Genomic DNA, 26,558 nt, shown 5'->3' on the forward strand with positions numbered 1-26,558 from the left:
TCACAGTGTCATTGTATGTTAAGTGTCTTCCCGCACGTTACAGTTCACGAACTAGGACGTGACTAGAGTAACGCACACCATGAACCAATAATAATAATAATAATAATAATAATAATAATAATAATAATAATAATAATAATAATAATAATAATAATAATAAAAGCGAGTATCATCATGTATCGATCATTGCTGATAGTGCCTGCTTGTACGGAGGGTTGCTCCAGTTAATACACAATGCGACCTGGAGCGCATGTGCCGCTTCTTGAGGCAGCTATTTGTCTTTTTTGTTCTGTCTGGTCAGTGTGATTTCAAGAAGTGCCGCGAACAGTCATATCATACCATTGTTGGCCCATGGCCTTGCGAATTGCAGATATGTGACAAGGCTACATTGTTGGCCTTTCCGATGTTAATTTCTTATTATCGGTGATTGTACAACAGAGTAAAATCCCGCATTCATGGCATAATTCAGAAGGTAAAGTCTGCGAAAATCCACCAAATCAAAGACGTAGGTTACCGTACGGTCATAAACATAAAAGCTGTCCACTTCCTTGAGATATTTCTCCAGTCTCCTGGTATGCTGAGGCGTAATTATGCAAAATGCACTAATAATGTGATATATTTGGACAATCAACTGTCTACGCGACATATATTTAAATTGTGTCCCTTATCGGCACTAGTAATCTTTTGTGAATTGTTGCATTCTGCCACTGAACCTTGTATTCGCGGGGAGCTGTGACTGGAATCCAACACTATTTGTCGAATTGGATGACTAAACTACGTATCTGGTGGACTCTGATAATTTTAGTGCATGTGCGCACTGGACATTTAATATACTTGTAAACTACCCATTGGCTATTAGGACATGACAGCACCTAATTATACTGCATGTTATTTCTAGTGGGTTTTATTGTACTGTGTACTGCAACATGAACTCATACGCTATCTGTGTGCGATCATTTGAACTTCATTTTTGTGTTCTGAACTTTCTCACCAGAGCGCATACCAATGCGAGACTGTGTCTCTTCTAGCGGCGGATTGTGAAGTGCGCCTATCTACGCTTGAAACTGTTTGAAAGCAGACGTTGATTTGGAGTGATGGCTTACGTTACCTTTGTTAACACTATGCATTTACCATCTGGGATTGGGTGAAGCCCTAAAAACCACCTCAGCTGGGGAATTGTGCTCTTTTAACTTTGTATTTATTGTATAATATGTCTTCTTGTGAAAATATGTAGTATGTAATTTTTTTACGGGTAAGTGCAGTAGTTAATTCAAAACACGAGTGAGTTATCTAGGCATGAATGCTATTCCTGTAAGTACGCCGTATGAATTATTTGTGTTAATATTATTTTATTGGTGTGTAACATGAAGATTCCATTTGTATTTAATTTGATTGTGAATTGTATCTAAGTTTTCCGCGGTGGCGTCGTGCTTCAAGTGAGTATTGTGTACTATGCTGAAGACCAGTGTCATGCCTAGGTAACCGTTGAAATTCTCCGTTGCTTAATCTAAATAAGTTTTCCCTTGTATTAATTCTATTTTCCTGTATATTTGCGAGTGTTTTATGTGCTTTATCTTGGATGCGTGTGCGGTTTCTATCTGAACATATATATTTAATTTTTTTATTTATCGCTAGCGTGGCCGTGTTTGTGCGAGGATCTGTGTTTATTTTGGGTTATGTATTTCATCCTTTTATTCCTGCTTCCTTTCGTGTGTTTCGGCCTTCTCTTGACCGTGTTTCGAGTTAATGCTGCGCTTACACTACTATCTATTTGTTAAAAATTTTATTTATTATTATGAGTTTCGTAAATTTGTACATTTTATATCTCTTGAGGAATAATTCATTTGGGTTGGAATGCTTTATTTTCATTTCCATTGCGGGCGTTTAATGTCAATCCTAATCAAATTATTCGTGTAATCCCGCATTAATGTTATCTTAACTTTTCAACAATGCAATTGTAACGTCCAGGAATTTTAATTGAGCATCTTGGACAGCCCTAGTGGGAGAGATATGGGTTTCTGTTCTTATCTATTCTGCCGATTGTTGATTATCTTTTGTGCTTGGCAGTTATATAAGTTATGATTATTTTGAATTGTCTCGTCGGCGATAACAGCATCTTGTGTATTGCTCCGTGAATATTACAATGAATTGTTTTCTTCTTAAGGGGAGTACGTACCTCAATTTTTGCAATAATTTGCGAATTTCATTTTAATGTATTTTAGTATTCTTTGGTATATGTACAATAGAGCACCGTTTTTTATTTTAGTGAAATGGCGTTACAAGTGCCCATAATTTGGATATTCCATGGCCCCTCCCATTTACAAATGCCACGCCCTCTTCTGACTGTAGCCTGGGTTTTACTTTTTGATAACTTTCTAGTTCTAGGAAATAAAAGTCCATTAGTGAACCGCATAGACTATGTTGGAGCTTTTCATCAGTCGAAATCGTATGAAGAAAAGTTGCCCACAGCAACAAATATCCAAAATAGCACAAACGGCATCAGTACCGAAACTTGCCCAAGATTAGACAGAAAAAGAGAACAAACTAACATGAAGTTTTCCAAGACATAATTATACCGTATGATGTACAGATAATATCTAGGATCTGAATACCTTTAATCCACCTTCACAATTTTTTACAGGTAATCTCTTTAATCCAACTTCAAGTTATAGCAATATTAGGCTAGATTTTTCTTCAAGGTTTTTATGTTAACTTATTATTTAGGGTTACTGAGTTGCTTGTCGTGGTTCTTGGTGCACGTATAATAAAGACAAAGAAACCTACAAACTCCATGGACTTCCAGGAGGAGTGATGCTTCCGATTAAGCCCATTTATAAGGATCTTGTCCATCCCGATTTATTGAAGAAATGTTTGCATTGGAAAACCCAAAATGTAGACGAGTCTTTTAACAGTGTTATTTGGAGCAGTGTACCGGTACCTAAAAATATTTTTGTTGGATATAAAACTTTAAAATTAGGAGTACATGATGCTGTTTTATCATTTAATATGGGAATTTCAGGCAGAATTAAAGTTCTAGAACAGCTGGGGATCCAACCAGGGTGGAATTCGCTCAGTGCGTTTCAAGCTATTGATGTTCGTCGGACCAAAATGGAGGATAAAAAGCAGTTTATAGTGGAAGCCAAGATAAGTAAGTCAATGAGAGCAATGAAAAGGAGTCTGGAGGACAAGTAGAATGAGGAATATGCAGCAGGAGGGTTCTAGACTATACCTCAACTAAGATTTATATAAGCTAAACATTAAAGTTAAATTTCTCTGCTTTTGTTTTTTCCTTATATAGGTACGCTCAGTCAAAAAACTAAAAGGTAGAAATCTGAAATAATTATCAGTGATACTTCCACACCTTCTCTCTGTAAAGCTACCAGGTTATTTTAGATATGTTAATATATGAGACAAGAAAAAAATTATTACTCAGATTTTTCATGAAAATTTTTTAAATTTGGAAAAAAATGCCCAAACAAAACCATGCATCTAATCCTAAAACTAAAGACAGCACTGTAAAGAACACAGTTCATACAATAACACTATAAAGTTTCAAATCTATAGGACAAAGGACCTTTTACCTGAGCGTACCTAAAAATGGAGAAATAACCATTGTCAGCATACGAAGTCCACTGAATACAGGCAGTGATGTGCCTCATACTTAGCGATTAATACACAAACAAAATCCCTCGGTTATGAAGACGAAGCCACTTTTATTGTTTTGATTTCCATTTCCGGCAAACCCAGCATGCCTAGCAACCAAGCGCCGACCATTAATACTCAGTTGTAGGGCAAGGCTGACTCTAGAACACCGAGTCAGCGCTTAGTCAGCACCTTCTCACGAGCTCATTGACCCCTAGTTGAGTAGTAAGGCTAGGGGTGTTTTTACCTGCGGTTATTAACCCCTAGTTGAGTAGTATGGCTATGGTATGGTGATTCGCGGATTTTGCGTACGAGAGCAAGCCTAATCTCACAGACTCCATTTTGGAGGGGCCTAACCTAGCTACTCCTCTTATCTGACCCAGTTTTACGGTCAGATGCCCTTCCCTCCTCATCCAGTTTAGTTTTTACGACTAGATGCTCTTCCCTCCTCATCGTCATCCTAGCACTGTACTCTTCCTGATTTGACCCAGTTTTACGGTCAGATACCCTTTCCTCCTGCTGATCTGGCCCACTTTTACGGTCAGATACCCTGATCATCTGGCTTTACGGCTAGATGCCTTTCCTTCCTCATCACCCTAGTACTGTAATCCTCCTGATTTAACCAAGTGTTACGTTCAGATGCCCTGCCCTCCTCATGTTGATCAGTTTACAGTCATTTGCCCTTCCCTCATCCTCATTCGGCCTAGTTTTATGGCTAGATGCTCTTACCTCCTGATCATCACACTAGTACAGTACTCCTCCTAATTTGATCAAGTTGTGTTGTCAGATGCCCTTCCCTCCTCCTCATATGGCCCAGTTTTACGGTAAGATGACCTTCCCTCCTCATTTGGCCGAGTTTACGGTCAGATGCCCTTCCCTGCTCCTCATCTCGCCTAATCTTAGGGCTAAAATGCCCTTCCCTCCTCATCATTACCCTAGTACTGTACTCATCCTGATTTGACTCAATTTTACGGTCAGGTGCCCTTCAATCCTCCTCATCTGGCCCAGTTTTATGGCCAGATGCCTTTCCCTCCTCATGTGACCTAGTTTTATGGCTAGATGCCCTTCCCTCCTCATCATCACTCTAATACCGTACTCATGATTTGACCTCGTTTTATGGTCAGATGCCCTTCCATCCTCCTCATCTAGCCCAGTTCTACGGTCAGATACCCTTCCTTCCTCCTCTTCATCATTCTAGTAGTGTCTTCCTCCTGATCTGGCCCAGTTTTATGGTAACTTGTCCTTCCCTCCTGTACGTGCACTTCGTAGTTAATATTATCTACATGAGTTACTTTGGTAAAGAATACTGCGAAGTAGTAGAAACGTGGGAAACCTGTTCATAAGGTACAAAAATCTATACGATCCAACCCAAAGGAGAGAAACCAACAGTGATTTTACATAGCGTGGAAGCAGCACATCTTTTTTTCTTTCTTTCTTTCTTAATCCGTTACCCTCCAGGGTGGGTTTTTCCCTCGGACTCAGCGCGGGATCCCACCTTTAGGGCAGTGTCCTGGAGAGTGAGACTTTGGGTTGGGGATACAATTTGGGATGAAGACCGATACCTCGCCCAGGTGAACTCACCTACTATGCTGAACAAGGGCTTTAGAGCGGGGGGGGGGGGGGTTGAGGGAGAGGAAAATTGGAACGGATAGACAAGAAAGAGGGACGAAAGCGGCCGTGGCCTTAAGTTAGGTACCAGTCCGACATATGCCTGGAGGAGAAGTGGGAAACCACGGAAAACCACTTCGAGGATGGCTGAGGTGGGAATGGAAACCACCTCTACTCGGTTGACCTCCCGAGGCAGAGTGGACCCCGTTCCAGCCCTTATACCACTTTTTAAATTTCGTGGGAGAGGTGGGAATCGAACCTGGGCCTCCGGGGATGGCAGCTAATCACACTAACCACTACACCACAGAGGCGGAGCAGCACATTTAATGTACATAATGTCCTTTAGGTATCTTCCAGTGACTTCTAGTATTGACAAATTGTATAGCCGTCGTTTGTGTTTTTTAAACCATTAGTTATCAGGGAATAAATCATGATCAATGCAGGATTCTACTGCAGATTACCTTTTCCATTTATTTCTTTCAGCCCATATTATATTGTAATTCTGTCTTCCTTGGTCTACCACTGTATTCCAGACTCCTATCACAATTTTTTGCAATTCCTTTATCATGTTGTATTAAATATTCACTCTCTGCACATGCATTCCATTTCTTCGTCATCACTTGAACCAGTGGGCATGAGGACATGCACTATTATGGTGGGTACTGGCTTCATGTCTATCTTGACAACAATAATCCGTTCACTATGCTGATCGTAGTAACTTCCTCGTTCCCTTACTTCCTATTCGATTTTGTGTTAAAAATTATTAAATATTAACTATTATTATTATTGTTACGGGGATACCGTGGTGGACAGAGGTGAAAGAAGGTGCGGTCAAGAATGGGTCTATCTAAGAAAGTCTAAAGATTATTTAAAAACTTTGAAATTGGCTTTATATTTCTTTTCTCGGTTATCTTTTTTTTTTCAAAGACAAACTTTATAATTCAGGTACAAGAGTTCATAAGATAGGGTAACAACTTCAGAATATCGAGAAACAACAACCTTTAACTTCAAGCTCCCTAATTATGCCTTCTCCAGTGAGCGCTGTGGCTCCTTAAAAACAGTAAAAGAGACGAACCTCCCAATTCCTTTTACAGAGTATTCAAAATATACAGTGTTTCAAGAGCACCCTTTCCTCCACAAAAGTGTCTAGGAGACCACTCTCCAAACATTATATCACACCGGCCTTCCAAAGGCACTATTTAACCATTAGAGAGAAGGAGCGTCTTTGCTCTATTAAAAGTTTACACTTGGAAACCTAGTTCCAGAAAGGTCCAGGCCTATCAAAGGCACAACGTACATTTTACAATTCAAACAGTATTCACTGTCTTACACACTCATCAGTGTAACCTCTTAACATAAAAGAATGAAATCGAATTTTACAGGGGTATCGAATACCCATTTACCGGGCCTTTGTGGAAAACAACAGGTTAAAGTTACTCGCCAAAAAATCGAAATGATATGGAGGCGGACACCTGCACTCCTTCAAATTTGCAATTAAAACATTAAAAACCTATTTGGGCTTCTGGCCCGAAGTTACAGAGGTTAAGCCTATACTACCGAGGTGACCAGATGGAAAGAATATTTAAATTACAAAGACTTCAAACTGAAAAATGTTACTCTGCTATGGATGAGGCTCCCTGCCTCCTTTACAAACACACACTAGACTGGAGCGATGTATAAGACCACCTGATCGAAAAATATGCCATATTTCATACCCGACAGAAAAAATCCAGAATATTCTGGGCTAAGGCCCGACACACCCCCAATTTTCATTGGGCAATTAACTAGATAAAAGATACATGTTATTGGTGGAGAAAGCATATAAAATTTCCTATTGACCCACATCTTACTTTGGCGAGAGGAGCTAGAAATGTTGTAAATTTTAACATGCCAAAAATAAAGAATAATCGACTCAGTTTAGTAAACCATAAAATAACAAATTACTTTGCAATCTTAATAGTCCCTCTTCACACCAGAGGGCATAACATAAGTTTTTTGTGTACAGACATCTGTAGAGAAAAGTCCAAACTTCTCGTATTAGTAGTTGTAACTTTAGGATGGCATATAGCATTCTTCCTGGCGCTTGATTTAAATGAACGGGGCGGGTGTACCTGCCGGTACAGAACTCCCCCTCCGAATGACCTCCCTTGCGGTGACAGTTTCACTTTTAGCTTCTTAGAAAAAAACTGAAGTGGACTTTAGCAGATAGAAACTATATTGAAGAAAGTTCATTTTTAAGAAATTACTTGAAAACAAGTCTTGACATCTTCCTGCAGCCGTACCAGTCCGGGATGTAGAGTTCAAGTTTGACAGCAAGAGTGGCAGCCGCAACCGATACCTTTAGGGGGTCCTTCAAACCCCCCATGTACTCTCAGATACAACTATCCCGCTACCGTGAGAGGGGTAGCCATTGTGATGGTCGACACAGAACAGATATGGAGGCACTGCTCCAAGATGGGTAGGCGGTTAAGTTACCGCACCTCAGCCCTCACGGGAAGGATAATGCTCCGGCACGCCATTATGAAGGATACTGAGTCAGATCAGAGTGGACCCTTACCCCACGCCAGCATCACCAGCGAGATGTTGTATCTCGGCCGCAGACGACAAAGAAGGCACTGAAACAGTAATTTACTTGGTGACAGTGATTATTTGATGGAGAGCAAGAGTTTGTTCATTCTTTGAGCTGCATTTTCAGATGAGACGGGCGGCATTAAGGATGAGTGTGTGACTTGCAGGTTTAGTTTTGGAGGCGGGGGATAAGGTAATTTCAGTCAGGGAACTGAAAATTAAACCTTATTATAGTGGAAAGTTTGTACACAACTGGAACAATAAAAGGAAATACACTAACTATATCCTTGGGGCAGAAGGCCTCATGTTTTAATTTAACATTTACCTAAATAATTTTTCAATTTCTAGGCTGTTCATGAAAGAAATATAACCTTTTTTATTACTGCCATGATTTAGTGGCCTATGTGCCAAAAAAAAAAAAAGAAACTGGACTATGAATTTCTTAGAGAAATCGGGCATGACTAACACAGGGGCCTTACAAAGAGCTAAATTAATGTCTTCAAAAGCGGCTTGCTGCTACGGCCCCGTTCGAATTTGACACCTTTCCTACGAAGTAGGTTCAGGGGCTCCACCTTGTTAGCGAAGTTATGAATAATCTTCCTGAAGAAATTCACCATACCTCTGAATCTAGCAATTCTTTTGATGTCCTTAGGAGGCTTGAAGTCACGAATAGCCTTTGTTCAGGAATGGTCGATAGAAACATCATCGGGCGATAAAATATGTCCTAAGAATGACATAGAAGTCTTAGCGAAAACTACCTTAGAAAATGTAAGTGTCAATGCTGCCTTACGAAGGTGATTTAGGACTTCCTTCAGATGATCTAAGTGCTCTTCGAAAGTCTCCGAAAACACAATGACTTCGTCGAGGTAATGATAAATATATTCAGATTTAAAGTCGGAGAAGACCCTATCCAGCAGTCTAGTAAGAACAGCCGCACCCGGGAGCCCGAAAGGCATGCGTTTGTATTCCTACAAATTCCAATTCGCGGCGAAGTCCGTTAGATATTTGGATTCTTCTGCCATAGGTATTTGGTTTTATGCCTGGTTAATATCTAAGATGGTAAAGAACTTAGCCTTGCTAAACCATGATAAAGAAGAACGAAGATCCGGAAGGGACACAGACTGTAATTCGACCTTACAGTTCAAAGCCCTATAATCAATAGCAGGCCTGAAACCACCTTGAATACGCCGACTTGGAAGGTCGAATCATACCGTCCTTCAACATTTGGTCGATAATCTCCTTAAGAGCCTTCATTTCAGGTGGAGATAGTCTATAAGGGGGAAACCTAACTGGAATAGAGTCTGTTAGCTCAATCTTATATTCAATAAAGTCAGTGACACCAAGGGGTTCTGAAAAAATGTCAGGAAATGACTGGGTTCGTGGAGGTAGCACCAGAAGTTGAATAAGATGGTGTGCTGTTAAGTGAAGTGCAATTCTTGGCAGGATGGAAAACGACCAGCACTTGAAACAAGATTGGGAAGGACCTGCTCCGTTCCTAGTTCCACTAGATTTTAGCAAGGGGCATTTATTTCTAAGGTGTTCGGGCGATCCCCACGCATAACACTTGCGTGTGGGGAAGGTTCGGCGACGTGGTGGCCGAGAACTGTTAGATGACGGAGGGGGCTCCCTGACGAATCGTTAGGTGTCAGCGTACCTCACTCCGTCGGCTGACACTGCCATTGCCTTAAGTTCCGTGAACGTTTGGGGTCAAGCGGCAAAACGTAAGTACGATATATAGGGCGGAGAAATTCCTTCTACTATGGTTTGCACAATTTGATCTTCTGGAAAATGAAGAGCAAATATCCTCGTATATAATTCTATATCTTGGATAAAGTCGGCAAGGTTCTCGTCCAACCTCTGTACTCTGAAGTAGTACTTCTTTATTAGGGACGACATTGCTCTAGCCGACATAAAGTTAGCTAGAAGATGGGCATGGAAATCTTCTATCGAAGATCTATCAGCTTAGACATGTACTGACCTCATTAGTTGAGTTAATGGAAAACTTGGATATGCCTTTATGCAACATGGCTAAGGGGTAGGGCAAACTGCTAAAGCCGGGTGATATAATAGGGGACGGCGCTGGAGGTTGAGAAAGTTCAAACATTGCATTACTCATGAAGAAAGATGGATGTAGTCTTACATGATCAGACACTTGTTGCGATTGGGCAGATGTTTGCTGCGTATCCTCTGATTTCCTACTCTCCATAGCCCTAACAGGATGAGTCCTCTTCCGCATCCAAGTTTGCAGTTTGAACAGGGTCAAATTTAGCATTAGTGGTTCCCGATAACAATTGACTAACTGTGAACGACATATCCGACAGCTGTTCCAATAGATTACTCGCTTCCTTAGCATGATCATCCTTCAATTTTAGAGACAATAGGTCCCTAGCCCTATTGTCCGACTCGTTGGCTGAACGGTCAGCGTATTGGCCTTCGGTTCAGAGGGTCCCGGGTTCGATTCCCGGCCGGGTCGGGGATTTTAATCTTAATTGGTTAATTCCAATGGCACGGGGGCTGGGCGTATGTGTTGTCTTCATCATCATTTCATCCTCATCATGACGCGCAGGTCGCCTACGGGTGTTAAATAGAAAGACCTGCACCTGGCGAGCCAAACCCGTCCTGGGATATCCCGGCACTAAAAGGCATACGACATTTCATTTTCCCTAGCCCTATTGTAGAAATGAAACAGTCTGGCTTGAACTCTTTTAAGTTGATTAGCAGGGGGATCACTTCCTTCAAAAAACTAAGTACAGAAGCTAGCTCGGTGGTATTAACAGTGATCGTGGACAGAGCCTCATCAATGTCCTTCTCCCTAAATACCGGGATACAAACAGAAAGTTCTAAAAATTCCTTAAGTTAGGCAATACCTGCCACAAGCATGCCGCCAGATAGGACCTTCCTAATTAGAAGCTCATAAATCAATTCCTCCTTGTGCAAACACCCGATTGCAAGGACTTCACGAGGACCAGACATATTGATGGAAAATCTAATGAATTTAGAAAAATTCCATCAACCATGAAAATTTGTTGAGTTCGGAGTTGTTTTCTACAAGTAGCCGTTAAAAGGGGCTTGATCCAGATCCATTCAACCACGCTCTGCTACCACTTGTTACGGGGATACCGTGGTGGACAGAGGTGAAAGAAGGTGCGGTCAAGAATGGGTCTATCTAAGACAGTCTAAAGATTAATTAAAAACTTTACAATTAGCGTTATGTTTCTTTTCTCGTTTATCTCTTTTTTAGAGAAACTTTGTCATTCAGGTACAAAAGTTCATAAGATAGGGTAACAATTTTAGAATATCGAACAACAACAACCTTGAACTCAAGCTCCCTAATTATACATTCTCCATGAGCGCAGTGGCTCCTTAAAAACTGTGAAGGACACGACCTCCCAATTCCTTTTACGGAGTATTCAAAATATACAGTGTTTCAGGAGCACCTTTTCCTCCACAAAACTGTCTAGGAGACCACTCTCCAAGCATTATACCAAAGGCACAATTTAACCATTACAGGGAAGGAGCGTCTTTGCTCTATTAAAAGTTTACACTTGGAAACCTAGTTCCAGAAAGGTCCAGGCCTATCAAAGGCACAACGTATATTTTACAATTCGAACAGTATTCACTATCTCAGACACTCAGCAGTCTAATCTTTTAACATAAAAGAATGAAACTGAATTTTACAGGGGTATCGAATACCCATTCTACCGGGCCTTTGTGGAAAGCAACAGGTTAAAGTTACTGGCCAAAAATCGAAATGATAGGGAGGAGGACAGCTGCATTCCTTCGAATTTTCAATTAAAAGATTTAAACCCTATTTGAGCTTCAGGCGCGAAGTTACAGAGGTTAAGCCTATACTACCGAGGTAACTAGATGGACAGAATATTTAAATTACAACGGCTTCACACTGAAAAATATTACGAAATCATAGTCACCTCAAAAACAAGTTGATAGGGAATGCGAGAGGATTATCCCACTCTCTATTCTCTGATTTCGGCTGAGTTCTACTGACTTGCTTGAAAGCTACATAAGTAAAGATATGGAACCTTCCTCTCGAACTAGCTTTCAAAGGCTGTCACTTATAATAGGGCTGCCATTACCTTGAGCTTATGGATTACTCTGTTCCCTGCCTCCTTTACAAACACACACTAGACTGGAGCGATGAATAAGACCACCCGGTCAAAAAAGTGCCAGCTTTTATACCCGAGAGGGAAGATCCAGAATACTCTCGGCTAAGGCCCGACACATCCCCAATTTCCATCGGGTAATAATTAACTAGATAAAAGATACATATTATTGGTGGAAAGATACATATACAAAATTTCCTTTTGGCTAGCTTCTGACTATGGCGGGGAGAGCTAGATGTGTTGTTAACTTTAACATATGAAAAACAATCAATAAAAATTCAGTTTAGTAAACCTTCAAATAACAAATTGCTTTGCAACTTTAATAGTTTCTCTTCACACCAGAGGGCATAACATAAGACTTTTTTCGGTACAGACATCTGTAGAGAAAAGTCCAAACTTCTTGTATTAGTAGTTGTAACTTTAGGATGACAGATAGCGTTCTTCCAGGCGCTTGATTTCAATGAAGGGGTGGATGTACCTCCCGGTGCAATTATTATTATTATTATTATTATTATTATTATTATTATTATTATTATTATTATTATTATTATTATTATTATTATTATTATTATTAGTGGATTTACGTCGCACCGACACTGATAGATCTTATGGCGACGATGGGATAGGAAAGGCCTAGGAGTTGGAAGGAAACGGTCGTGGCCTTCATTAAGGTACAGCCCCAGCATTTACCTGGTGTGAAAATGGAAAACTACGGAAAACCATCTTCAGGGCTGCCGACAGTGGGATTCGAACCCACTATTTCCCGGATGCAAGCTCACAGCCGCGCGCCCCTAACCGCACGGCCAACTCGTCCTTTATATTATTATTATTATTATTATTATTATTATTATTATTATTATTATTATTATTATTAGCCTGACGAGAAATCTTGCTCTTCCAGCGAAGGAATTTCACATGTACCAACTACATCTATATTCAGTCTATTCATTTCCCCCTTCAGATTTATAGACTGCTATTTCAATATCAATACAATACAATAAAATCAATACTGATCTGCATTTAGGGCAGTCGCCCAGGTGGCAGATTCCCTATCTGTTGCTTTCCTAGCCTTTTCCTAAATGATTTCAAAGAAATTGGAAATTTATTGAACATCTCCCTTGGTAAGTTATTCCAGTCCCTAACTCCCCTTCCTATAAATGAATATATGCCCCAGTTTGTCCTCTTGAATTCCAACTTTATCTTCATATTGTGATCTTTCCTACTTTTATAAACGCCATTCAAACTTATTCGTCTACTAATGTCATTCCACGCCATCTCTCCGCTGACAGCTCGAAACATACCACTGAGTCGAGCAGCTCTTCTTCTTTCTCTCAATTCTTCCCAACCCAAACATTGCAACATTTTTGTAACGCTGCTCTTTTGTCGGAAATCACCCAGAACAAATCGAGCTGCTTTTCTTTGGATTTTTTCCAGTTCTTGAATCATGTAATCCTGGTGAGGGTCCCATACACAGGAGCCATACTCTAGTTGGGGTCTTACCAGAGACTTACATGCCCTCTCCTTTACATCCTTACTACAACCCCTAAACACCCTCATAACCATGTGCAGAGATCTGTACCCTTTATTTACAATCCCATTTATGTGATTACCCCAATGAAGATCTTTCCTTATATTAACACCTAGATACTTACAATGATCCCCAATGATCAAGTTGTTGAATATCTGTCTTTCGTACTACGACTAGAATAGAGGAACCATAAAGCGTACCCGTGTGATGGACGCGCGATTTGTTTTGGATTTATGAAAATGGTGGTATTTTAAAAACTTTCATCATACCTAAAGTTAGAAATATTTTGGAAAGTATGTATATATGCATATATATGTATATAAATAGACGTTTGTGTCTGAATATTTACCTTGAAGCCAAAACTACCAACCGCATATCACTGGTGTTCATGTGTGGTAATAGACTCGAGTTTTCCATTGTGCACTTTGGTGGTCCTATCCCACACCTCCTAGATAATATTATCTAGGAGGTGTTGTCCTATCTCGATAGCTGTAGGGGCGTGGCAGATATGGGGTATGAAGTTGGCTAACTACATATCCAAATAGACATCTGTGTTCGTATATTTTACCTTGCAGCCACAACTAACCACAGCAGACCACTGGTATTAGTGTGCGGTAGTAGCCTCGAGGTCTTCCATCGTACACTATAGTAGTTGTGCGTCCTTAGCTCTAGTGGTGTGGTAGGTGTGGGGGTTGAAAGTGGCCGATTATATATATAAAGATACACGCGTGTGCCCGTATATTTCTCCTTGCAGCCATCTCAGACCACTGTTGACAGCGTGTGATACTAGCCTCGAATCTCCCACCGTGCACTATAGCGGTTGTGTGTATGTAGATGTGGTAATGTGGGAGATATAGGGGTTGAAATGGGCCGACTATGTATAAAAATAGACGTTTGTGTGCGTTACTTATATTTCAGCTTTCATCCACAACTCCCATCGCTGACCGCTGGTGTTTGTGTGCGGTAGTGTCCTCAAGTCTCCCACTGTGCAATGTGTGGTGGTGTGGGAGATGTGGGTGTTAAAATTGGCTGACTTCGTCATTGAATATATTAAAATGAGAGAGAGTGTACTGGAAGGATCGGGGTGAGAACGCACTCTAATAATGTTATTTGCTTTACGTCCCACTAACTACTTTTTAAGGTGTTCGGAGATGCCGAGGTGCCGGAATTTAGTCCCGCAGGAGTTCTTTAACGTGCCAGTAAATCTACCGACACGGGGCTGTCGTATTTGAGCACCTTCAAATACCACCGGACTGAGTCAGGATCGAACCTGCCAAGTTGGTGTTAGAAGGCCAGCGCCTTAACCGTCTGAGCCACTCAGCCCGGCAGAACGCACTCTAGAAGGCAGTGATGTGTACCGCTTGGATTTATATACCATCTATGATTTATCTGGCAGGTGTATGGTGATCTCAGAACCATAACAGTTTGGTGCTTGAGTACAGCTCTGAGTACTTTTTGTAATTCTTAAGTATAAAAGCCGATACTTACTGAAATAGTTCCTTAACAGTATCACTGAGGCGGTAATCCTAACCTGGAAAGAAAAACGAAATCGGTTTTCATACCTCCCATTGATCTAAAATGATTTGTCATTTTGTTTCAAACGATTACAATTTCGAGTGAGATTGGCTTTATAGTATGACTACCAATAAGTCTCAGGGTCAAACGTTCCACTATTGCGGTAACAATTTGAAAGATTCCTGTTTCTCACATGGCTTTCTCACGTGTTGGGTAAGCATGTTTGTGCATGCGCCAGGCAACAAGACATCAAATGTAGTGTATAAGAATGTATTTTTATTAAATTAGTACGTAAGATGTTTATGTAGTCCGCAAAAATGATAAGAATAGAAGTAGAAATAGAAAAAGCGTAGTTTTTTTAATGCACGTTTTCTGTATTATAAACGGTGGTCAAAATCAACGCTCTAACCCACGTGCACATTTAATTCACCGCCTCACAAAGCCCCTCTGAAGTCTCCCGCGAAGCAATCTGATTGGCTAATTTCATCAGTTGATGCAATGACAACATCGCGAGATATCAAAGTATTTCTTCCAAATAATGCATTTTTTTACAAGTTGCTTTACGTCGCACCGACACAGATAGCTCATTTATCCACGATTGGACAGGAAAGGGCTAGGACTGAGAAGGAAGCGGCCGTGGTCTTAAGTAAGATACAGTCCCAGCATTTGCCTAGTGTGTAAATGTGAAACCACGGAAAACCATCTTCAGGTTTGTCGACAGAAATTTTGTATCAGTATGACCAACCCTCTAATGCTCATATGTCCAGTTTACGTTGCTTCAGATCATCCTGTATAGAGAAAACCGCCGGATGTAGGAATAACCCAGCGAAGCGGGCTTTCTTCAGCTAGTATGGGACAGTGTTAATGGTGTTTTGTGAAAGTAGATGTGGTAAGTAAGATATGAAAACTCTGATTCACATGTCATTCATCTAACACTTTATTGACACTTTTTAGTTTCTCTTTTTAGATACATTTACTTCAGCAATAAAACAGCCAATTTCCTTGTCACCATCATATGCGATAAACTTTACATACCAATAGCCACAGTAGCCAGGTGTTCTTTCAATGTCTTTGATGTCGAACATTGCATTAACTACGTTGTAAACACCCTGGAACAAAACAATACCGTAAGTTGAATATATACGCACAAAATAATTCATTAATAATTTCATCTCCATTAATCACAAAATAACTAGGTCTATTTGCAAACAACGCCGTAACAACTTTGTCACAGAGTCATAGTTATATTTATAGCGTGACTTATAGAATACCTGGTGAGATTATCACGGCCGAATTGATGCGTCGATCTAGCGCAGCGAGGAATCCAGTCGGCCGTGGAGATCATTTACCGAGTTCAAGCGCGCTTCCGCAGAGCGGCGCTAGTGGAGCCAATCACCACCGATACACTGTCAGATGTTTTAGTGGGAGCTACATTGATACGCCAATATCCAAATACAACACCCAGTTGTTTAGTCGTGTGAATAATACTGCCTGAGAGTTGAAAATAATATTCTCAGCCCCACGAATGAATATCTTTGGACTTTAATAACGGAACACACGAGATAAAATTGAATATTACGGAAGGCGAAAGCAATAGTGCGCTTTACATACTTAAAAACGGTACTTTTTAAACTGAAACTGAGCACATAAACATTAAACATTCCGTGTTCTCAATCTGCGCCTGTAGGAAATTCATCCTACCTTTGACTGAGGAAACAGGCATTTAGCTCGCATTAAATTACGAGTTTCATTCTTTAGTCGCCTTTTGAGAGACACTATTGGCTTTTGGGCATCGATAAAAGAATTAGACTGGCCGTGAATGTGACTACAACTAGAATGACATAAAACCTTATCGCTCACTGTTGCCGTCACTGCTTCACTCACAAAGTGATTTTTGTTCCTTTTTATTCTCTTGATACTGCCTTCTTTCCTTTTCCTCTGGGTACCTTTCGCCATTTTACCTCAGTGGCTTGGTATTTGGGTATATTTGGAAAAATTTGAGACACCACTCCCGGTTTTAAATTCCACCTCACACAAGGAACTTGAACGTTTTTACCGTTCACAACGAAACCGCCCGCCTTTATCTTTATATGTAAAATTTCAGCCTGGACATGTTTGTGATCGCAAAACTAAAAAAGTAGTTGGTCGATTGACTTGAAATTTTCACACAACGTTGCACTCAAATACGAGCGTGTTTAGGAAGTGGTTTGAACGAAATCGGAATGGTAGGCTTTTAATAATGAGTAATTTTGTGGAATTAATTTAATTACAAAGCCGCATCAAGATTAGCTCGACTTTGATGGCCGGATTGTCGCTAGGCGACAACGACTTACGCTATATTATTATAGCCCGGTAAGAATTGTTGTATATAGGAAGATGGAAACAGGCCGCCATGTTTTATGAGGTACCTTTCTTGCGAGGAGATTCATGTAATAAAGCAATTCATTGTCTGTTATTTGGAAATAGGAATTCAATATACCATGATCTAGATGTACTTTCATGTAAGGAAGCAACTCATTACCTATAATTGTAAATGTGAATAAACATGAATAAATGTGTCGTGTGCTCGAAAAACTCAAGTAGTCGATCATCGTCCGTGTTTTTGCCAGCCAAAGTACGAGTTTTATGAGTTGAATCGAGAAGAAGAAAAGCACAATATTAACAACACCGCCAAGAACAATTACACCAACAGAGAAGACGTATGCAGTTGTAACATACAAATGATGGAGCTTCATATCACCGAATTGATTTTTCATTCGAACCGGAAATTCGTTCAAAGCGGAAAAATTGACAAGGTTTGTTTTCACTGCAAAGCTATTAAATATAAAGGCAAAACTCCGGTAATGTGCTGCACGAGTGAAAAAATGAAGTTACCTGAACTTGAGCAGCCAAAAGAACCACTGAAAAGTTTGTTAAAAGGAATTAATGATGATTCAAAACATTTCCTCAGAACCATAAGAAATTACAATTGCTGTTTTCAGATGACTTCATTCGGTGCTAACGTTATAGCAAAGCATTTTATGCCGACTTTTAAAATTCAGGGACAAATTTACTGCAGATCATTAATCTTTGCTTCCTTTTCGTAGCAATAATAAAGAATTTCTCAAATCTATTTCATAGGAGATGGAAACGCCCAATTGAATGCTTGCTGCCAAATCTCTCCTGGAATCAGAAGGCATATTTTTGTTGATTCCTTGCAAAAAAAAATTACATGACCAAATTAATTCGGATGTTCAAAATTGCGACTGATCTCATGTTCGCTAGAACACGTTTATTTACTTACCCATTCACTTCATGTCAGACTGAGCCACAGCGAAATGTGGCCGGGTTTACCTAGTAAGTTAATGAAAACTGCCGAAACATGCAGGTCAAATATTGTGCTTTTGGCTGACGATTGTTTAGCTTTCCGCGGAATAACTCTGGTCAACTTTGCAAACTGATTATTTTGTTTTAGCGATATAAAAAGTCGGCTACCATCAGGCTTCCTTCCGTAATCAGATTTATAACCAGGAGCGACACAGTATGACATTTTATCGAAATAGTAGAAAACTGTTTGACTGCACACACAAAGCACTGCACAGATATACTTGATAGACTTTAAAATTATTACCATGACTTTACGAACACTCGCTCTAACCTTCGTTGACAATTTGATGCACGTGTTGTTGCAGCTGGTTCGTTGCGACTGCAGCGCCACACTCCGGCGAGGCCACCAATGACTACGTTGAGAGAACGGAGTGATCACACTAGGTGTTCTACTCATCATGGTTATAGGTTGCCGACAATGGAAAAGCATAGTTTGCAAATCGAACACTCAGATTTACATGTGTAACCGTCCAGGCTTCTCCAGCCATACTTTTACGTGATATCACTCGATATCAAGATTATCCGCCATCGACAATTATTTATATGACATACTTATTTTAACTTCAATCATTTGTAAATAAGATTTTTGGAATCATATTGTATATATTAGAACATCATTTATTATTCAAATTATTATATTATGTAGGATAGGAATTCATTATGTACTGTAAATATGGTCAATGTGGAGACAGAGTTGTCATTTCATCTCATACTTGTGTACACGTAAAAGTTATTCTTGAAGCGGGGAAGTTCCATGACTCACGGGGTTTACTCATGAGCAAGAGGCACTACACAGCTACCCACGTGCAAGGCTAGCAAGCTTGGATTCTACATCATCGCCACGCCTACTGGACTTGTCAAGAACGAAGAGGGGGAGATGATGATGCGATCTACGAATCAGATGCTTCGTTGTATTGTGATTTGGTATCGATCTGTTATCAGGAGTGGGGAGAGCCCGGTGATATACTATCTAGTGCGGAGCAACCCTCGACACACACACGACTACCAGAACTACAACTACTTTATCGATTTTTGAGACAGTGTGTGCTCGCTTCGAGACATAGTAATTTTTGTACAGCGTGTTGTCGCTTCGAGACAGTACTTAGCTGCTGTGATGCTGTCGAATCTGCGTGAGACGAAACAAGCTTACGGCTTGTGAGATATTCAGTAATTATTCTGGACGAAGAACTACGTTTAGTTCAAGTCCATGGCATTTGGTACAAGTCTGTATAGTATCAGCAGATTAGCTAAGTTGGATTGAGATTTCTGCTAACATGGAAAAATTCACATCTCTCAATTTTGTCCTCCTACGATAAACGGAGATCAATTTTCGCAAGTATAGGGCCAATATCTAATTTAAAGACTAGGCAGTTAGGGAGTGCTAGTCCAGATAGCCCAAATCACATCACAGAAGGAAGGAAGGATATCCATGGAGCCAATTCTACAACGAGAAGAGGGGAACGAGTAACCACGGAAAATAGATGACCTCAACGGAAGCTGCAATTGGTGAGCTTCAATTAGATAAAGCAAGCAACAGTTAATTTCAGTAACGTAAATTCTTAAGTCCCTTCACGCTTAAAGGAACTTTTCCGATTCACCTCATTTTTTTGCATAATAAATTCATTTGTATTTTATATTGCGTTAATTTTCTTTCTTAAGCGATACTTAATGGTTAATTATTTAAAATCCTACCCCTGTGATTAAAGTATAAGTCTCTATGCTAGTAAATATAAATTTTGCTTTACAGTTTTGTTTAAAACTGTAACGCTGGCGCCCAAACATTACATAGAGAAATGGGAAACCATGAAATGTTAATTAATTCTATTTGCGTGGAAATTTGCGGGCAAGCCACATATAGTTATATTTATATTCATGTGTCCCCATGTATTAGCTTTGGTCTCCTCTAATGTCGAAGTTAGGAGAGCGAACAGTTACACATGTCATCTACCGAGTGGGAAGAAATATGAAGATAACTACTTTCGGCTGTGTTATCTTCGTTTACACATTGAACTGATAAAAAAGAAGTGAAAATAAATACTTTTGCCCAATATTTCCTGAATTTCAAAATATCTATTTTTTTAAATGTCTGTTAAGGTGAAGATGTAGGCTTTAAGGACAATTGCGCGTTATCTTTCGTAGCGTATAGTTAATTGTAAATTTTGCACAGGCGGTAGAGTAATGGCCTCTGCCCGCTGGGTTCCGAGGTTCAAATGCCGGTCACCCCACGTGAGATTTGTGCTGGACAAAGCTGAGATGGGACAGGTTTTGATCCGGGTACTGTGGTTTTCCCAGCCATCTTTCATTCCAGCAAGACTCTCCAATATAATTTCATCTGTCAGTCATTAATCATTGCCCTAGAGGAGTGTGACAGGCTTTGGCAGCCGGCACAGTTCCTACCCTCGCTGCTGGATGGGCAGTTTCATTTATCCATTCCTGACCCGGTCGAATGACTGGAAACAGGCTGTGGATTTTCATGGATACACGATCATAATAGGTAAAGGATGAAACTAAAATGTAGAGATACAATCTTGATGTTTAGATTCAAATTCTATTTATATTGCTATTTTCTGGTTACGTTAATCAGGCAAGTAATGTGAAACATTCCTCGCCAGTGATACTTACGTCGGATGAAAATTAGAGTCTAGGTTCATTCTTATGAACTTTATAACAGTTGTAAACCGTTTATTGGTGATTTATACAGGATGACCTTCAAAATGTTCCAGTATTTACGAAAGAGGCAGCACGCAACAAAGAAAGCAAGAAAGGTCCTTTGAACATCGGTCACTAACCCAATATCTTCGGAGTTATGGTCCGTTACCTACATTCATGTCTCATTCCGTTTCTTGCACAACATGTGTTCTACGTGACCCCCATCCATTGCAACGCAGCCTTCAACACTACGTCGCATGGAATCATGCATTAGTTGGAACACCCCTGGATATTGCCGGATTGTACCACAAGCATTGAACCCGCGTTCTCGTAGTGGCCACATCATTTATGGGTACCGCATACACATTGGTCATTACATGTCCCCAAAGCCAATAATATAAACGGTTAAGGTCAGGTGAAAGGGCAAGCCAAGGTATCGGCCCTCTCCGATCAATCCATCGCTCATGGAAAACCCGTGTTTTGTGTCGCTGACCCTCGGATGAAAATCGGTCGATGCCCCATCATGCATGTACCACACCTGTAGTGGCACATTTTGCAACAAAAGTACGTGTTCCCTAAGCCAGCTGAGATACGTAGGATCATTCCATCTATTGTGCAGAATGTAAGATCCTATCAAACCGTCCCCGTTATGCCTGTCCATACGTTCGTAATAAATTTGCGGTGGCGTTCTCTCTCTTCCACCCCATGCGGATTTGCATCGGCCCATAGGTGTTTATTAAACGCTTAAACATCAGTGAAGGACATCAGAGTGAAAACAGAACAACTGAATCACCCGGATCAAGTGTCAATGAAAAGCTACTTCTGCAGCAGAGCAGTTCGCGTCCCGTGCTGGGCGCCGGTATCACGATTCTAATTTAAGCTTCGGATTTACATTTACTGAACCTGGAAATCGTGAATTTCCTGAGTGTGTTGTATGTGGCGAAACATTAAGCAATGAATGTATGGTTCCAAGCAAACTAAAGAGACACTTCACCTTATTATAAGGACCTGTCGTGGCTTTGAGTGCAGCAGCACCGTGAATTTCACACGCTATCACTTCTGCACAAAATACTCCAACTATCTTTCTTCACTTTTTTTAATCTCTCGTCATATCATGACCACAACTCGAGATCTGGCTCCTCTCTTACCATACCTGTAAACCGCACTGCTGCTTCCAACAGCTCCTTCATAATCTCTGCGTCCAGGGCATAGAATTTGCTACCTGTGAACATTAGGGACAATCCCTCTGATCGCAAGTTTAAAGTGGCGTGCCGCGAGTATTTGTTGAACAGATCCTGCTGACATTGTTGAGTGAATGAAAGAATGAACGGATTATTGCAGTTACATCACTTAAGTGTATTTTACTTTGTGTATTTTAAAATTAAGGATTCTATTATTGTCATTTTTGATATTATTACTACTGTTTTTGCTATTAATATTATTTGTGTTATTTGTATTTGTAAGTACTGTATAAGCTATGTACGTGTATACTCATCTAGTGGTTAAGTGTAAGAGAGGGCTTTGAGTCCTAATTTCGCCACCAATATCTATCTATCTATCCATCTATCTATCTATCTATCAAAACGAAACATAGTCACTTGGAAAATAAAGATAAAGCTTATTTCAGTCATTTACACTGTTCCCAAATTAAAGAAGGCAAGACAATGAATAAAATAATTACAGTAGCAGTAATAATTAATTGTCTGGAATACGCAGTCACCTACAGCAGCAGAAAGTTTGATTGTACCTGCTTGTAAAGAAATAGTTAAATCCATGTTAGAAGAGGCTGCCAAAGTACCTTTGTCAAACGATACAACTGCTGATGTCAGCTGATATTAAAAACAACTAGTGGAAAAATTACGTGATGGTACAAAATTTGCACTTCAACTGTACGAATCAACAGACATAAAAATCAATTAAAGAGCTACATACGATTTTTGAACGAAGAATCACTTACTGAACAGTTCCTATCCTGAAAATCATTATCTCTGACGTCACAGTATCAGACACACATAATTCTACGACAGAGACATTGGGAGAAAATGGACTGAGTTGAAACAATTGAATGTCAATGTGCACTGATGGAGCGCCAGCAATGAATGGTCGAATGAGAGGTTTTACTTCAAGGTTTAAGCAAGATTTTCCACACATTGGATCCATGCATTGTTTTTACAATGGAAAGCTTTTGTGTAAAAAAAATCATGCCTTCAGATCTAAGGAATGTAATGAGCTCAGTTGTTGAAATGGTTAATTACATTAAAAGTAGAGCTCTAAAATTTAGACTTTTCAAAGTCATGTGTCAAGAAGCAGGATCTGTTCATGAATCTCTGGTCCTTCACACCGAAATTCCCTGGTTGTCCAAAGGAAGTGCACTTTTCAGATTTTACGAACATCGAAATGAGTTGTTACAAATATTTGCCACAGAAAATCTTGAGTTTGCTGACCTCATTAGGGATGAAACTTGGTGTTCGAAAGTTGCATACCTAGCTGATACTTTTGGACATTTTGAATAATCTCAATACCAGCATGCAGGGAAAGAAAGAGAATATTCTTAAATCAACTGACAAGCTGAGTGGGTTCTTAATAAGAATTTAACTGCGGAAGTCAAAAGTTGAAAAGAACGTGATTTTGAAATGTTTTCTCTCACAGCTGACACCGACATCTGCTCCAGTCTGATTTTAGAACATCTTTCTGTTTTGGGGAATAAATTGCAATAATATTTTCCTTCCCTCAACGTATAAGAATGCTAATGGGTTCGCAATCCCTTTGCCGTTACTGTTGAGGACAATAAACATACACCATTGGAAGAAGCAGAAGGACTAGCTGAACTCAAAGCCAATCGAATTTCGAAGTTGAAATTTAGAGAAAAAACTTCAGTTCTGGATTTCAGTGAAAAGAGAGTTCTCAGTGTTATCACAGCACGCCATGTCTATATTTATACAGTTTTCAACAACATATCTGTGTGATCAGGGATTTTCGGCACTGACCTGCATTAAAGGTAAGAAACGCGAGTGACTTCTTTCTGTAGACCAAAAACTACGGTTGTGTTTTTCTGCGATTCCTCCTCGCAACGAACAGTTGTGCAGAATTAAACAAGCCCACTTTTCCCAATAAAATTCACCAATAATGTAATATTATTGACAAAGCATCTTATTTTTTGAACTCTTACTGCATGTAGGCTTACGCCGTTCTGTAATATTAGTAAACAGTACTACTACAATGTTGAATACACAAGGACTTATTTGGCGGCACAGTCCGGCAATTTCTCGGAACACCCTTTGAGAACCCCTGATCTAGACACTTGGAAGTGGGAATACTAATTTATATTAGACGGTAGCACGCGAAAAATTCCAAAAAGTGGCCCTTGTCTTTCTTTGGCCAATATCTTTATTTTCCGAAGTGTCGGATCCCATCCTTTTTTTCCCTATGATTAGTGTTATATAGAGGATTGTTACGTAGTTGTACTTCCTCTTTAAACAATAATCACCAACACCTGTGGGAGAGGGGGGAGGAGGCGAAGAAATTACATTTTTGAAATTTGACGAAACCTGGCCACGACCCTATGAACCAGAATTGAAGACACAAACCAGGTTCACGACGACAATAGAAGGTACGATAGAATCCATCGCCCACGAAGGCCATGCTCATTTTGTCATATCACAGCCACGGTACTCTGAAGTGTCACCCCGTTACGGAAGGCCACACCATACTGCCGCAACGTTCTACTGTTCCAAACGTCCAGCACTGCTGGGTAATGCAATCATACTCCATAATAACATCAGAGGCCATACTGCAGACGTCGTCAAGAACTGCGTACAGCGGTAGGGGTGGGGGTGTGGACAATCCTACACTCACCCTCCTACTCACCAGACTTCAGTCCATGCGACTTCGACTTCATACCACAACTGAAGAAACTATTGCGTGGGAGGCGCTTTGCAAACAGGGCGGATATCATCACGGCATATTGGTGACAGGCGGAATACACTGTTGGCTATGCCAATGGCATTCAACGCCTTCCCCTTCGTTAGCTACACTGTGTGGATGCACTTGGGGACTGTGTTTGAGTCTGATTTTGATTAATTTTTGTTCCATTTGTACTCGTGTACAATAAATTTACACAGAGTTCAAATGCATGCGTATCATTTCAGACTTTGCCTTGACCTCCTATATTGGAACCCTATTTTATGTTGTCATTAAGATACACACTGCATTACCGGTTCAATGCACATAGTGGAATTCCCATGTTGTTGCATTAGTGCAATATATACCATGGTTGCCATGACTTATGGAATGACCCCCGTATCTTACATTTTTACTTTATTGAGTACTAGCAGGTGCCCACGGCTTCACCCGCGTTTATTAATTTTACTGCGTTAAATGTTTCTATATTTCAAATCAAAAGGAAAAATATATTTATTAACATAAATAGTTTCCACAATTGATATTGGTCGTCTTCTATTATTTTAATATTTCACTCCCCTTTCAATCCCCACCCGTAGGGGTGTCTTACCCTACAATTTTATTTTCCAAATAGTAAGTCACATATGTATCACGTTTGGTTGGAAGCTATACTGGAATATACACACGTACATTCATAATGTCGGTCATTCTGGACATTCTTTATCAACCCTTCTAACCATACCATACCTATTGGGAATGAACTTTGACTTAAACGGCATCGAGAGTATCCCAGTTCATCTCAGCTACCACATAGACTATGGTTTCACCACTATATTGGTCATTTTCAGATTTTTATACTTCACCTCCTTCCCTTACGGGCGCTAGGAGTTTCTTGCTGCTGCAGTGATTTTTGGAGATAGAGCAAGTTTGATTGAGAGCTATGCTGGAACATACTCACATTCACCCGTAATTCCTGTAATTGTTGACGTTTTATTTTTCACCTCTTATGCTATTATATATAGAAGATAGAAAGAAGAACAAGAAGTAGATAGAAGATTAGCTATAAAAAACACATCATAATCTAATATCCACATACTGTTGGTTTGGTAACCCACTGATCAGATATGTCTTGTGATTTGCTTGCCCCTACAATCTTTCTCACCCCTTCTCTCGCCAAATGCCGAACTATCGATCGGATGTCGTTCAAACCACTTCCTAAACCCTGTAAGGAATAATAAGATCAAATGATGAAATATTAAGCGAAATCAATCCGGTCGTTTTTGAGTATAAAAATGACACAAAAAAGAACATTCAGTTTTATGTACTGAACGCGAATGATTCATTGTCATTGGTTTATTAAACGTGAATTTATTAGTAAAGAAAGATAATATAAATGTGGGATAAGTTGTAGCCGAATGTTACGACACGTGGCAGTAGAATCTTGGCGCTGGATGGACAAATGTGTTTAATTAAGGATGTGATGAAATTGGGTCAGAATACTTTTCCGTAACATGTGAGAGTGAGCAAGCAAATATTAGAGTAAGAGGAGAATATTAGTATCAACTGAGGGAGAATTTGAAATAGTCAGTAGGAGTGGTGCTAATTATTGCACAAAGAGAATTACTGCATTGGTACCAATATGAAATGATTGTTTGGATGAC

General features: G+C 40.0%; 1 protein-coding gene across 1 annotated transcript in view; it reads right to left on the reverse strand.

The window, feature by feature from the left end:
- Positions 1-15,932: 15,932 nt before the first annotated feature.
- The window catches only part of LOC136877831 (uncharacterized), a 42,119-nt gene continuing 31,493 nt past the window's right edge, over positions 15,933-26,558 (reverse strand). The window contains exon 4 of the mRNA XM_067152032.2: positions 15,933-16,091. Within this exon, the coding sequence (XP_067008133.2) occupies positions 15,933-16,091 (159 nt within the window). The remainder of the gene's footprint in view (positions 16,092-26,558) is intronic.

The sequence above is a fragment of the Anabrus simplex genome, chromosome 7 (assembly GCF_040414725.1).
Source record: "Anabrus simplex isolate iqAnaSimp1 chromosome 7, ASM4041472v1, whole genome shotgun sequence".
Classification (NCBI taxonomy): domain Eukaryota; kingdom Metazoa; phylum Arthropoda; class Insecta; order Orthoptera; family Tettigoniidae; genus Anabrus; species Anabrus simplex.